This window comes from Puntigrus tetrazona, unplaced genomic scaffold (genome assembly GCF_018831695.1).
Source record: "Puntigrus tetrazona isolate hp1 unplaced genomic scaffold, ASM1883169v1 S000000004, whole genome shotgun sequence".
Lineage (NCBI taxonomy): Eukaryota > Metazoa > Chordata > Actinopteri > Cypriniformes > Cyprinidae > Puntigrus > Puntigrus tetrazona.
In genome coordinates, this window is record NW_025047684.1 from 63,628 (window position 1) to 77,233 (window position 13,606).

Consider the following 13,606-nt stretch of genomic DNA (forward strand, 5'->3'; position numbering starts at 1 on the left):
GAACTGGTTTATAATTGGTTTATATATATATATAAACCAAGCAACTTTCACTAACAGAAGAATATATATATATATATATATATATATATATATATATATATATATATATATATATATTCTTCATTAGTGAAAAAGTTGCTTGAACTATTCTAATATAAATCCGTGGAATTTATGCTTGGCAGTTTATGACAACTAGATCAGAGAACTGTATAATACACTTTGAGCAACATACAACCCCTGGCAAAAAGTAAGGAATCACCAGTCTTGGACGAGCACTCATTCAGACATTTCATTCTGTAGAACAAACTCAGATCACAAACATGAAACAATCATGAAGTCATTCCAAAGTGCAACTTCTTGGCATTCAGAAACACTAAAAGAAATGAAGAAAAAACATTGTGATAGTCAACAAATGCTACTTTTATAGAGCAAGCACAGGGAAAAAATATGGAATCATTCAATTCTGAGGAAAAAATATGGAATCATTCAATTCTGAGGAGATAATAAGGATTCATTCAGTCAATTTCCTTTCCTTAATTGTGCACCTGTCTCAGATTAGATCTGCTTGTTAGTCTGCAGTTAAAAGCATTGCAGTTATCACACCATGGAGGGCTGCTAGACCAAGTGGATTGGCAAGAGTCATGGCTCCAATAAGTGAGATGTCTCTTGAAACCAAAGAGAGGATTGTCAAACTTCTTGAAGAAGGTAACTCTTCACGCATGGTTGCCAAAGATGTGGGCTGTTCACAGTCAGCTGTATGTAAGATATGGACCAAGTACAAACAGCATGGGAAGGTTCTTAAAGCCAAGCGTACTGGTAGACCAAGGAAGACATCCAAGCGTCAAGACAGAAAACTGAAGGCCATATGTCTTGAAAACCAAAATGCACAACAAAACAACTGAACAATAAATGGGAGGAAGCTGGAGTCAATGTATGTGACCGAACTGTGAGAAAAAGCTAAAAGAAAACCATCATTGACACCTAAACAGAAAAGAACAAGACTGCAATGGGCTAAGGAGAAGCAATCATAGACTGTGAATGACTGGATGAAGGTTATCTTCAGTGATGAGTCACGAATCTGTATTGGACAATGTGATGATGCTGGAACTTTTGATTGGTGCCATTCCAGTGAGATTTACAAAGAAGACTGCCTAAAGAAAACATCCAAATTTCCACAGTCCTTGATGATATGGGGCTGCATGTCAGGCAAAGGCACTGGGGATAAATGCACAAGTTTACATTGACATTTTGGACAGTTTTCTTATCCCTTCAATAGAAAAGATGTTTGGGGATGATGAAATTATTTTCCAAGATGACAATGCATCGTGCCATAGAGCAAAACCTGTGAAAGCATTCCTTGGAGAAAGACGCATCCAGTCAATGTCATGGCCTGCAAATAGTCCAGATCTAAACCCAACTGAAAACCTGTGGTGGAAATTGAAAAAAATGGTCCACGGCAAGGCTCCGACCTGCAAAGCTGATCAGCAGCTGCAATCAAAGAGAGTTGGCACCAGATTGATGAAGAATACAGCTTGTCACTCATCAAGTCCATGCCTCAGAGACTGCAAGCTGTTATAAAAGCCAGAGGTGGTGCAACTAAATACTAGTGATATGATTTGACTGTTTTTTTGTTCGTCTGTTTTTCATGATTCCATATTTTTTTCCTCAGAATTGAATGATTCCATATTTTTTTCCCTGTGCTTGCTCTATAAAAGTAGCATTTGTTGACTATCACAATGTTTTTTCTTCATTTCTTTTAGTGTTTCTGAATGCCAGAAGTTGCACTTTGGAATGACTTCATGATTGTTTCATGTTTGTGATCTGAGTTTGTTCTACAGAATGAAATGTCTGAATGAGTGCTCGTCCAAGACTGGTGATTCCATACTTTTTGCCAGGGGTTGTATTAGCAATTAATAATTTAGAAAACAGCAGACAAATCAAAATTTATTCAAAAGACTAAGAAATGGCTTTTATGATCTGCACAAGTGACTAGATGATGTGAAGGTTGAACAAGTAGTTCCTGTCTGTCAGTCACTATGAGTTATGTCATGACGACAGAGTGGGAACTTGCTTGGAGCCCTTATTAGCTCTGATAAGAGAAAGTGCCACTGAAATTGGAGTTAGACTCTGTGAGTATGACAGAACAATGTGAGGTTTCGTCCTGGATGTTGAACACTGGACCAACTCTATACCCTCTTCAGGATGCTGGAGGGTTCCTGGGAGTTTGCCCAACCAGTCCACATGTGTTTTGTGGATTTGGAGAAGGCATTCGAGCAGGTTCCTTGCGATGTGTCCTGTGGGTGCTCTGGGAATATGGGGTAAGAGGCCCATTGCTAAGGGCTGTCCGATCCTGTATGATCAGAGCAGGAGCTTGGTTTGCATTGCCGGCATTAAGTCAGACTTGTTCCCAGTGCATGTTGGACTACGACAGGGCTGCCCTTTGTCACCGGTCCTGTTCATTATTTTTATGGACAGGATTTCTAGGCGCAGCCGGGGGCTGGAGGGGGTCTGGTTTGGTGACCACAGGATAGCTTCTCTGCTTTTTGCTGATGATGTTGTTCTGTTGGCTGCATCTGGCCAAGACCTACAGTGTGCACTGGGGTGGTTTGCAGCTGAGTGTGAAGCGGCGGGAATGAGGATCAGCACCTCTAAGTCTGAGGCCATGGTTCTCAGTCGGACAAGGGTGGCTTGCCCCCTTCAGGTTGGTGGGGAGCTCCTGCCTCAGGTGGAGGAGTTTAAGTATCTTGGGGTCTTGTTCACGAGTGAGGGAAGGATGGAACGAGAGATAGACAGACGGATCGGTGCAGCTTGTGCAGTAATGCCGTCGCTGTACTGGTCTGTCATGGTGAAGGAGCTGAGCCGCAAGGTGAAGCTCTCGATTTACCGGTCGATCTTCATTCCTACTCTCACCTATGGTTATGAGCTTTGGTTCATTACCGAAAGGATGAGATCTCGGATACAAGCTGGCCGAAATGAGTTTCTTCCGTAGGGGTGGCTGGGCGCTCCCTTAGAGATAGGGTGAGGAGTTCAGTCACTCGGGAGGAGCTCGGAGTAGACCCGCTGCTCCTCCACATCGAGAGAGGCCAGCTGAGGTGGCTCGGGCATCTGTTTTGGATGCCTCCCGGACGTCTCCCAATGGAGGTGTTCTGGGCATGTCCCACCGGGAGGAGGCCCCGGGAAAGACCTAGGACACGCTGGAGGGACTATGTCTCTCGGCTGGCCTGGGAGTGCCTCGGTGTTCCCCCGGAAGAGCTGGAGGAAGTGTCTGGGAGAGGGAAGTCTGGGCGTCCCTGCTTATACTGTTTCCCCCGCGACCCGGCTCCGGATAAGTGGAAGAAGAAGAAGAGTATGACAGCGTGCCTCACAGAAGAGCGTGCACAATCAGTGGTTCCACTGAAACATTTTCTGGGGCATATGGCTTCGGCAGCTGCAGCTTGTTGTCGCACTTTCATCCCATGGACAGACCTTGCATTTCTTTAGGTCAGGGTGCCCTTCTGTCAAACAAGTGTCACGGCATGTGTTCGTAACCACGGATAATGGCAACACCACCCTGAAAAGATCCAGCTGATTTGGATTCAATTCGAAGAAGCTCATGTCAACCTGTTTGCTTCTTGTGGATCCTCTCATTCTCATTTTATTCCCTAACTGAGGCTCCCCTCAGCACAGATGCACTTGCACACAGCTGGCCTCAGTTCCTATGCAAATATGCGTTTTCCCCAGTGAGCCTGCTCACACAGACACTGTGCAAGGTCAGGGAGGACGAGGAACAGATCCTGCTGGTTGCGCCATATTGGCCCACTTAGACTTGGTTTTCCGAACTCAATCTCCTTGCATTCCTCTGAGGAAGGACCTTCAGTCTCAGAGGCTTGATGCCATGCGCCATCCTCCATGTCTGGCTCCTGGATGGGACTTGGCAGAATGATTTACCACAGGCTATGCTGAACCCTATTACCCAGGCTAGAGCTCCCACTATAAGTGAAGCCTATGCCCTGAAGTGGAGTCTGTTCATGAAATGGTGTTCTTCTCGCAAAGAAGACTCCCGAAGGTGCATGATTGAGGCAGTACTTTCTTTCCTGCAAGAAGAGTTGGAGCATAGGCTGTCACCCTTCACCTTGAAGGTGTATGTGGAATTGCAGGGTCCTGAGGGGTGCCAGAAGGTTAAATTCTCCTTGGACACCCCTTGTGCCCTTATGGGATCTCTCGAATGTCCTGGCTTGCCTTCAGAGAGGTCCCTTTGGGCCGCTGGAGTCAGTTGAGCTTAAGTTCCTGTCTGCCAAGGCAGCGCTCCTGACTGTGCTCACTTCCATGAAGAGGGTTCACGGACCTCCAAGCATTTTTGGTGAGCGAAGAGTGCCTTGTGTTCGGGCCGGCCTACTCTTATTTATTCCTGAGACCCTGGTCTGGATACGTGCCTAAGGTTCCGACCACGGCCTTTTGCGATCAGGTGGTGAACTTGCAAACTCACTCCACCCGGAGTGTTGTCTACTCCTTTGCGCTGGAGCTCTCTGGCAGACATTTGCAGAGCTGCAGGCTGGGCGTAGATATTACAGTCTTTGTGTAGAGCCAATTTCTTCCTGTGAGTTGGGTAACAGGTAATTGGCGGGATGAACTGGCCAGTATCTCTTACCATTCCCTCTCACCTGGGGATGTGAGTGCTGTTTTCCCCCTCCAATAAGTTCTATGGTTAACGAACCCTGGTGGGGCTTCCTCCGAGACCCCCAGCAGTCAGACTGGGTGGAGCTTGCCCGATTCTGGTCATCCCTTCTACTGGGCTAGGTGCTCCATATAGTTGATTCTCCACGGAGATCCTATATGTGTATTTTCCACAGTAAGGTTTCCTCTTGTGATAATGAGGGCTCCAAGCAAGACCCCAGTCTGTCATGATTACATAACATCCATCAGGGAACAAGGGTTACATACGTAGTGGCCGAGCGTTTTGAAGATTACATTTTTGATCTTAGAAATACTCCAAAGTGACTGAGAAAAACTGTAAAGGGTTAATTAACCCAAAAATGAAAATAGGCCTGTGTTTTAGCTTCATTGTCTAAAGTTCATCTAAAAGAAGTCACAGGCAAATTTTTGTGTGAACTAACCCTAAGGTCACCATGAAACAGAATTAGGGACAGGTCTTCTATTATATATCCTAGTTAAATGGATTGTTCAAAAATAAAAATAAAATGTAGCATGGGATTAAATTATATTAGTTTTTTTGCTTACATGTATGAATTGTTCACAATAAGATCAATAGCATGCATTTAGGTAATTTTTTATTTCATTCTGACGTCAACTTAGTGTGCAGATAATATAATTTTTTAAGCTAAGATAACATGCAGTTTTATTTTGTTTTTACGTCAGGTATATATCACGGGCAGTCAGTGAAGGCTAATGGAGGTCCATCAGACAACCAGAGAACAAAAAGAGACCAGGAAGATTTCAGCAGACGTACTCAGAACAGAACTGGACAAGAGTCAGCCAACAGGCTATCCATTGACATATTCCCTGACAATTTGACAGGAGTGGCGGTGAGTTAATTATTGTTATAATGATAACTTTTTAATTATAATCATAATTGTTGTTATTTTGACTTAATAAATTATTTATTATGTTAAGGTTTGTAACAATTTCAACATGATCCACTCAAGGGCAGCAGACGTGCATATATATATACATATATATATATATATATATATATATATATATATATATATATATATATATATATATATTAATAAGCGCCCATGCCCACTTTGTGCCATCCTGCATACACCACAGTCAGAGAGGATACAGACAGTAAAAAAAAAAAGGAAAAGTGCTGCATGCACAGGAGGCGAGTCAGAGAGTTGAGCAGTGTGGTAAATAATTATGGATTAATAATTCAAATCAATATGGAAATATCATACAGTTCATATGAGTACCCACTTCTGAAAACAAAACAAAAACAGTATTGTTTACAGCAAAAACAGTGACAAACGTTTGTGACACCTGGCACTTGATACATTCACATATTGCTCACAAGTATTTGCTCACCCATCCAAATAAACAGAATCAGGTGTTCCAATCAACTTCATGGCCACAGCTGTATAAAATTAAGCACCTAGGCATGCAGACTGTTTTTACAAACATTTTTGAAAGAATGGGTCACTCTCAGGGGCTGTGATAGGATGCCACCTGTGCAACAAAACCAGTTGTGAAATTTCCTCGCTCCTAAATGTTCCACAGTCATCTGTCAGCTGCATTATAAGAGCGTGGAAAGCGTTTGGGAATGACAGCAACTTAGCTACGAAGTGGTAGGCCACAAAAACTGATAGAGTGGGGTCAGCAGATGCTGAGGTTGCCAACTTTCTATAGTACAGTACTTGTCTGACTGCATTGTGCAAAGTGTAAAGTTTGGTGGAGGAGGGATTATAGTGTGGGGTTGTTTTTCAGAAGCTGGGCTTGGCCTCTTAGTTCCAGATAAAGAAACTTTGAATGCTTCCTCATACCACAGCATTTTGGACAATTTCATGCTCCCAACATTGTGGGAACAGTTTGGAGCTGGCCCCTTCCTCTTCCTAAAAGCAAAGTCCATAAAGACATGGATGACAGAGTCTGGTGTGGATGAACTTGACTGGCCTGCACAGGGTCCTGACTTCAACCTGACTGAACACCTTTGGGATGAATTAGAGCGGAGAGTGTGACCCAGGACTTCTCGTTCAACATCAGTGTGTGACCTCACAAATGTGCTTCTGGAAGAATGGTCAAAAATTCCCATAAACACATTCCTAAACCTTGTGGACAGCATTCCCAGAAGAGTTGAAGCTGTCATTGCTGCAAAGGGTCGACCAACATCATATTGAACACTACGGATTTAGGAATGGGATATCACTTAAGTTCATATGCGAGTCAAGGCAAGTGAGTGAATAAATAAAATGTACACTATTACTACTAGGCCTACTACTCTACTGAAGTGGTGGTGTGACCTGCCACTGCCAGAAAGAGTGAATGTGTTACAGGGTATTTTTTGTCACGCTATACAACAAAAATGACTATTTTTGCCACAATCTTTGCTGTAAACTACACTTTGTTAACATATAACGGTTTCGACCTTTTACCTGAAGTACTGGACAATTTTTGTGTGTCCCTAACATAAACAATAATTACAGATTAAAGCTGAGTCTGATTTTTTCCTTTTAGAAAATTTCATATTTGTATTTCATATTTAAAAAGCTGTCGGCATATTCAAAGGTTGCATAAAATGAGACCGACACAAGATTTATGTATCAAGTTATATTCATCTGCCAAAGTTGCCGCTTTAGTTTTAGTAGTAGTTTATAGTAACTTTATACAGTAGCACAATTCATGTGCTAATTCTGTTTATGTTTGAGAAAATGTTTCCTCAAACCACAAAATGTTTAGTAATACACCTCTGGCACTAATTCATATGCTTTTGGAACTGTGCCTTACCAGTCTGAACACATTGTATCATTAAAGAACGTTCAGCCTCAAGCAACTTTTGTTTATCTGGAACTTGTTTGAATAATATGAAAAACCTCATCCTCAACCTCATCCAGTATATAAGCTGGATGCCAATATGTCTGTGAATGACTCCAGGCCGCCAGTTACCATGGTATCCAGGACACCTCTGCCAGATGAGATAAACTTTATGACCTAAAAGTATTTAGAGAGAATTTCCTTCCCCACTAATTCTCTCTAAAACAGATACTGCAATGACAAATTTTATTAAGTCCCAGACAATTTGTCCATGAATTTCCTGTAATGCTTATCCTTAAGGTTATTGTGCATATTGTTATCGGTTTTTATTGTCTTATTTTTCTTATTTTTTATATTGTCTTGTTTTAGTACATGTTTATGATAGATCACTAGTTTATATGACCTCATAATATCAACATATTTTGTGTTTCTGTGTAGTATCTGTGTATTCACCATCACGTGATCTTCTAAGGTTCTAAGAATCTTCACTAATTATATATCAACCTCCGATCCAGTTTATATACAAATGACCATGCTTGAGAACAAGTCACTATTGGCTCTCTCAATCAATCAATCATTTTATTTATATAGCGCTTTTAACCCTAAAGAGGGTGACCTCCACGTATTCCAAAAAGGCCTCACTCCAATGCCCCATCTCAGCCTTCTACCTTTTTGGTATCTTCCACATCTCACTACTTCTCATCCTCTGAAACTGGCACCTCCACTGTGGCGGGCTGGGAACAGCCCATCTGCTGTTCTGTGGGATAACCAGGAGATGAGAATTTGAGTATCACTTTAATCCTTAAGCGGCCTTGACTTTCCTTTTAACCAAAGATCTTCAGATCTCAGCACATTTTTCACTTAGCTCTTTTCAGCTTTTCCTGAGAAGAAACTCTCAATCATCATGTGTCAGGACATCTTTGAAGTTTATCTTCAAACCAGAAGAACAAGTTCAAAACCTTGGAACATCAACACTGTCATCTGAGACTGCATCTCAGCATACATAGCTGTGTGGCAGGTCCTTTCTTAGGGAGGAGAGGAACGACTGGCATCAGAGACAGACGGAAGACTCTGTCAAGGGAAGACACAGATTCACCAAGAGAAAACCTTACTGTGAAAGATAAACATATAGGAATGCAGTGGAGAGCTATTTGGAACACCTAGCCCAGTACAGGGGATGACCACAACCGGGCAAACTGCTGAGGGTGTCAGAGGAAACTCCATCAGGATTCACAGGACAGAGAACTTTTACTGGAGCAGGAAGAACAGTGCTCCTGGGTGAGCAAACTCCATCAGGATTCACAGGACAGAGAACTTTTACTGGAGCAGGAAGAACAGTGCGTGACTCAGCTGACCTCCGTGAGAGACAAAAAGCTGCTCAGAGCTTCTGAAGCTCCAAGTGCGATCCACATATATGCATAGAGCTCTGACGGGACACAGCACAGCCAAACTGGATCTGCCTCCTCCGTTGGCAGTGCTTGCAGGTTCACCACCTGATCACGAAAATGCTTGGAGGTCCCCGACCATCTTGATGGAAGTGAGCACGATCAGGAGCACTGCCTTAGTAGACAGGAACTTAAGCTCAGCTGACTTCAGCGGCTCAAAGGGACCTCTCTGAAGGCCAGCCAGGACAACAAACAAGGGGTGAGCTAGAAGGATGTAACCTTTTGGCACCCCCTTAGAACACAACAAGATTGTGCTTTTGTGATGCAATGGCAGCCACATACACTTTCAAGGTGGAGGGTGACAGCCTATGCTCCAATCTTTCTTGCAGGAAAGAAAGCACTACTCTAATTGTGCACCTTCAAGGCTCTTAAGTCTGCAGCATCCTGTCTAGGAGCCACACATGCCACGGGGCGCCACATGGTGCCAAGCCCCTGCGAAAGGAGGTCCTCAGAGGAATGCGCCAGGGAGGGTTCTGAAAACCAAGTCTGGGTGGGTATTAATGCATACTTGCGTGGGGCCTGAGGCCAGCTGTGTGCCAGCACGTCCGTGCCAAGGGGAGCCTCTGTCAGGGAATAGATTAGCTGGTAAAAGGAGGATTTCATGAAAAGCGAATTTGTTATTAAATGCAAAGACGTTCTATGCAATCAAATCAAAGATAATATCTAGAAATTAAGTTATTTATACTACTTATTGCAAGTGGCAATTATCTGCACCTCAGTATTAAAGTACATTATAAAAAAATAATTAAAATCATTAAAGATGCTATAGTTGAGTAGCCCTCTCTATCCTAATCCTACTGTAACGCTACACTAACAGAGGGAGCCCTCGCCCGAGTACTGACTCGTCTCCACTGCTTCTGCACTCATTTCCTGTTTGCCCAGCATAAAGCCAGAGCACCCGTTTCAATCATTGCGAAGTATTGACAGTTTCACTGCCTTACCAAGCATTTCTCTCATGATTATTCTGACTGCTATCTTGTGTATGAGCTTGCCTGTTTACTCTGACCATTGTCTCTTCGGATCATCCCTGTATTCTGGTAACCTGATTAGATTGATGTTTGTGATACGACCCATTGCCTGCTTGACTGTCTTTGCTATTTGGAAATCCCTTGAACCGATCGGAGTGCTTAACTGTAAACAAACTTCTGCCTGTTGTATTTGACTATTCTCTGTTGGACTCTCCCAATAAACACATGGATACACAATCATCATCAGCATCCTCATTACACCTACCCAATATTTAATTCACAATTTGATTATTTCCTTGAAAATGAATGCTTTACTGATGTGAGTTTAAATATAAAAGAGGGGGAAATTTTTCATCAGAAGGCAGATTCAAACCCAGGTTGAATGCATCAGAATACATTCATCATAAGCTTTACCATCTGCATCACTAAAGCTGATGGCAAGTTACTATTTTTTTAATGATGACTAGCCTAGTCACACATTGGTAGGTGGAGTAGGTGGAGAATATCCTTTGCCAAAAAAGTGTAAATAGACACTCCAAGTATCTTGTGCATTAGCACTTCATTTGAGATTATGGAAGTCTATTAAACAAGAATAAAAACTAAGTGCAACAATATCTACAATAAATGTTACAGCCTATAATTATACTGCAACCTTTTGCTCCAGAGTGTGAAACAGCATTTTATATTTGTAAATCCCGTTTCTAATAAAACAAGAAGAAATTACTTCTCCAACAGAATTTGTGCAATGGATCCGCATTGTAGAGCTGAACATTTGCGATAAAAATGTTTACAAGATTTATTTTTAAGAACATCTATTCCTCGACTAATATAGCGTAGAGCACTTTGAAACAGCATTTTTATTCTTTAATTCACTGGCCATCATAAATCCACTGTATGAAAAAAAAAGAAAATCCTGAAATGTTTTCCTAAAAACATTATTTTAATCAATTGACTCTAATGTTTGTGTGTGGGGAATGTTTTTAACTAAGGTATTTGTAATTCTGTAAAAATACAAAATTTGCAACAGAGCTGAAGAGGTTTTAACCTACTTTTTAGCAAAACCATGACCTACTGTGTCACGGGTGTGGTTAGCAGGAGAGCACACAATGAGCATAAAGGGAACTAAAAGGCTTTAATCTACTCAGATGAAATACAATATACAATAACAAAAACAATATAATTACAGGCAGGTGTAACGGAGTGCAAATGTAAAATTACTGCATAAATGGGGACAGCGCCATCTACCTGGTGCAGGATGTAATTTAGCGTGTGGAGTAGGGACGCCCACAGCAGAGTTAACGAAGCATTGCTGTGGGTAAGTTGCACGTGTGTCGCGGTCTGAGAATTACCATTAATAAGTGTTCAAATCACACAAATATTTGCTTTATAGTGACGTTATCTCTCAATGAACATGTTGAGACTCTGTTAAGTTATGTTTGGCGTCGAGTGTGTTGCTTGATGTCGAGTTATAACGAGATTATATTACTGAGGCCGATTGTAATCTGTTTGTGTGTTGTGTTTTATGTAGAATGGTTTATTCTCAACGAACGTCTGAAACCCTATTTATACACACTGTCTCCATTGTGCAGGTATGTTGTTGAATGTGTTGTTAAAAGTTTGTGTTAAATTGTTTGATTCAAAATGTGTTGCTCAAATTCTCCGCTAGGTGGGGATGTTTCACTTATAATACGGTTTAATTGTATTGCTCTGTATTATATTTAGGATCTCTACTCATGTGCTTTATAAGTAATTGAAAATGTGTCACGTATAAAAAAATTGTTAACATCTAAAACAAACACTATACGATCACAAAGTTAAAAAGAATTCAAGAAACAGAATTGAAAGAGCTGTTTTCAAATAAACAGAGCAGAGTTAACGAAGCATTGCTGTGGAATGGTTTATTCTCAACGAACGTATGAAACCCTATTTATACACACTGTCTCCATTGTGCAGAGTTCACAAAGCATTGCAGAGGCCGCCCAGGCAAGACCGTCACACAGGCAGGCAGGCAGACAGGATAATAACCACACGCACATAAAGACGAGATCAGACAAACAGAACTGAAATCACAGGACTTAAATATTCAACGGAATTACTTAATAAATGAGACACAGGTGAAAACGCTAAGACAATTACACATGGAACACATGGCACCACGACAAAAACAATAAAAAAGTCCAGAGAGCGTGATATACTGACTGTTACATATTCTCTATTTGTTTTACTATTAAATTCTTGTTTGTTATTTGTCTAGTTACCTGTGAAAGATTTGTAGTCCTTTTATATAATATATTTATATTTGCTTTACTGTACACAGTGTTGGGAACTACAGATTTGCCTAGAAACATTGCTGTGGAATCTTTACAGAACAGAAGTTATTTTTATACTTGGTTTAATATAAGCTTTGTAGAATACATTGGTACAAAATAGGTTTGCTGTAAATTCTGTGCAATTACGCAGTACATTGTGGGTTGTCCTCCAGGATGGTGTCTCGGAGGGTTCCTTCAAACACTTTTCCCAACACAGCTGAGTAGTGAGATCTGGTGATAATCTGGTGGAAAACTAGACTTTGTTTTTTTTTTTTGGGAATGGCTTTAACTATATCCTACACTGTTTTGGAAAAATGTTATGTTGTATGTACAGTATGTGTTGGCAGGTGTCAACTCTTCATGAAAAGACTTTAGCACCTAGGAGGAATGCAGTCATGACCAGAAGCTTTGGCTGCATGGACTTTATGAAGTCTAGTCTTATCTTGCCTAACACTCAGAGGAGGTACACTACAACATGTCAACTTGCAGGTAATATCTTCCTCAGACAAAGAAGTGTGGATCCCATAATTCCCACACGCAAAGTGCCTAGCCAAACAGATGGTTTCAGATTTATACTAATTTGTATTGCCATTTATGACAATAGCAGCCTGCTGGTAATTACATTCAATATGTTATTCAAACATTGTGTAGTTAGTAAATCAGCTTGGGTTGTTGGAGAAGAGCGAGGTGAAAAATATAGCACAGCAGCAATAATGCAATTTAACCTCATTAAAAAAATTTTAATTAAATTTGTTTGATGGTGTTTCAAACATACAAGGCAATACCTCCTCCCCACTTCCCTCATGGTCTCGCTGATACAATGTGCATCCATTGAAAATTACAATAGAATCAATAGATACTAGCATTAAGCCAAGTCTCAGATAATATTTAGAATTTAGCCCCAGATGCCAGATCCCGCCAGAAAATATCAGTTAGTCCAGAAACAAAACAACTAGTCAACAAAGCTGTTGGTTCCCAAAGTGAGTGTGTAACAGACTTATGTCAGTTAAGACATTGACAGAGAAAAGCCACAGAAGAGCAGAAGCATGAAACAAAGTGATGATAGTAAAAGGTGTATGGGTCCACCCCTGTCCTGAAGAATGGAATCCAGTGGCCCTAGTCAAAGCTTTAATGCACGTTCGTTTTTTTCATTTTACCTTGAATTGATCAGAATTTAGTTTGATCTAGCCCCGTTCTTTAGTCCTCTTTTTGTTACGGACCTAATGTCACTTAGATATTTCAAGCGGCCTTTCACTGAATCTTCGACATGGCTGGGCAGTTTCAACATTACTCAGAGGGTGGTTATTATGCCTTAAGTGAACTACCCACCAGCATGCTCTGAACAAAGAGGAATCTAACTAAATAGCCACAAAATACTGAAACAACTATACCATGTTAATGATGGTTATAGAGC

General features: G+C 41.3%; 1 protein-coding gene across 1 annotated transcript in view; it reads left to right on the forward strand.

Moving 5' to 3' along the window:
• Positions 1 to 641: 641 nt before the first annotated feature.
• LOC122332132 (plexin domain-containing protein 1-like) overlaps positions 642 to 13,606 on the forward strand; it is a 108,584-nt gene continuing 95,619 nt past the window's right edge. Inside the window, exons 1-4 of the mRNA XM_043229425.1 lie at positions 642 to 816; positions 4,033 to 4,157; positions 4,225 to 4,339; positions 5,356 to 5,522. Coding sequence (XP_043085360.1) covers positions 642 to 816; positions 4,033 to 4,157; positions 4,225 to 4,339; positions 5,356 to 5,522 — 582 coding nt within the window. The remainder of the gene's footprint in view (positions 817 to 4,032; positions 4,158 to 4,224; positions 4,340 to 5,355; positions 5,523 to 13,606) is intronic.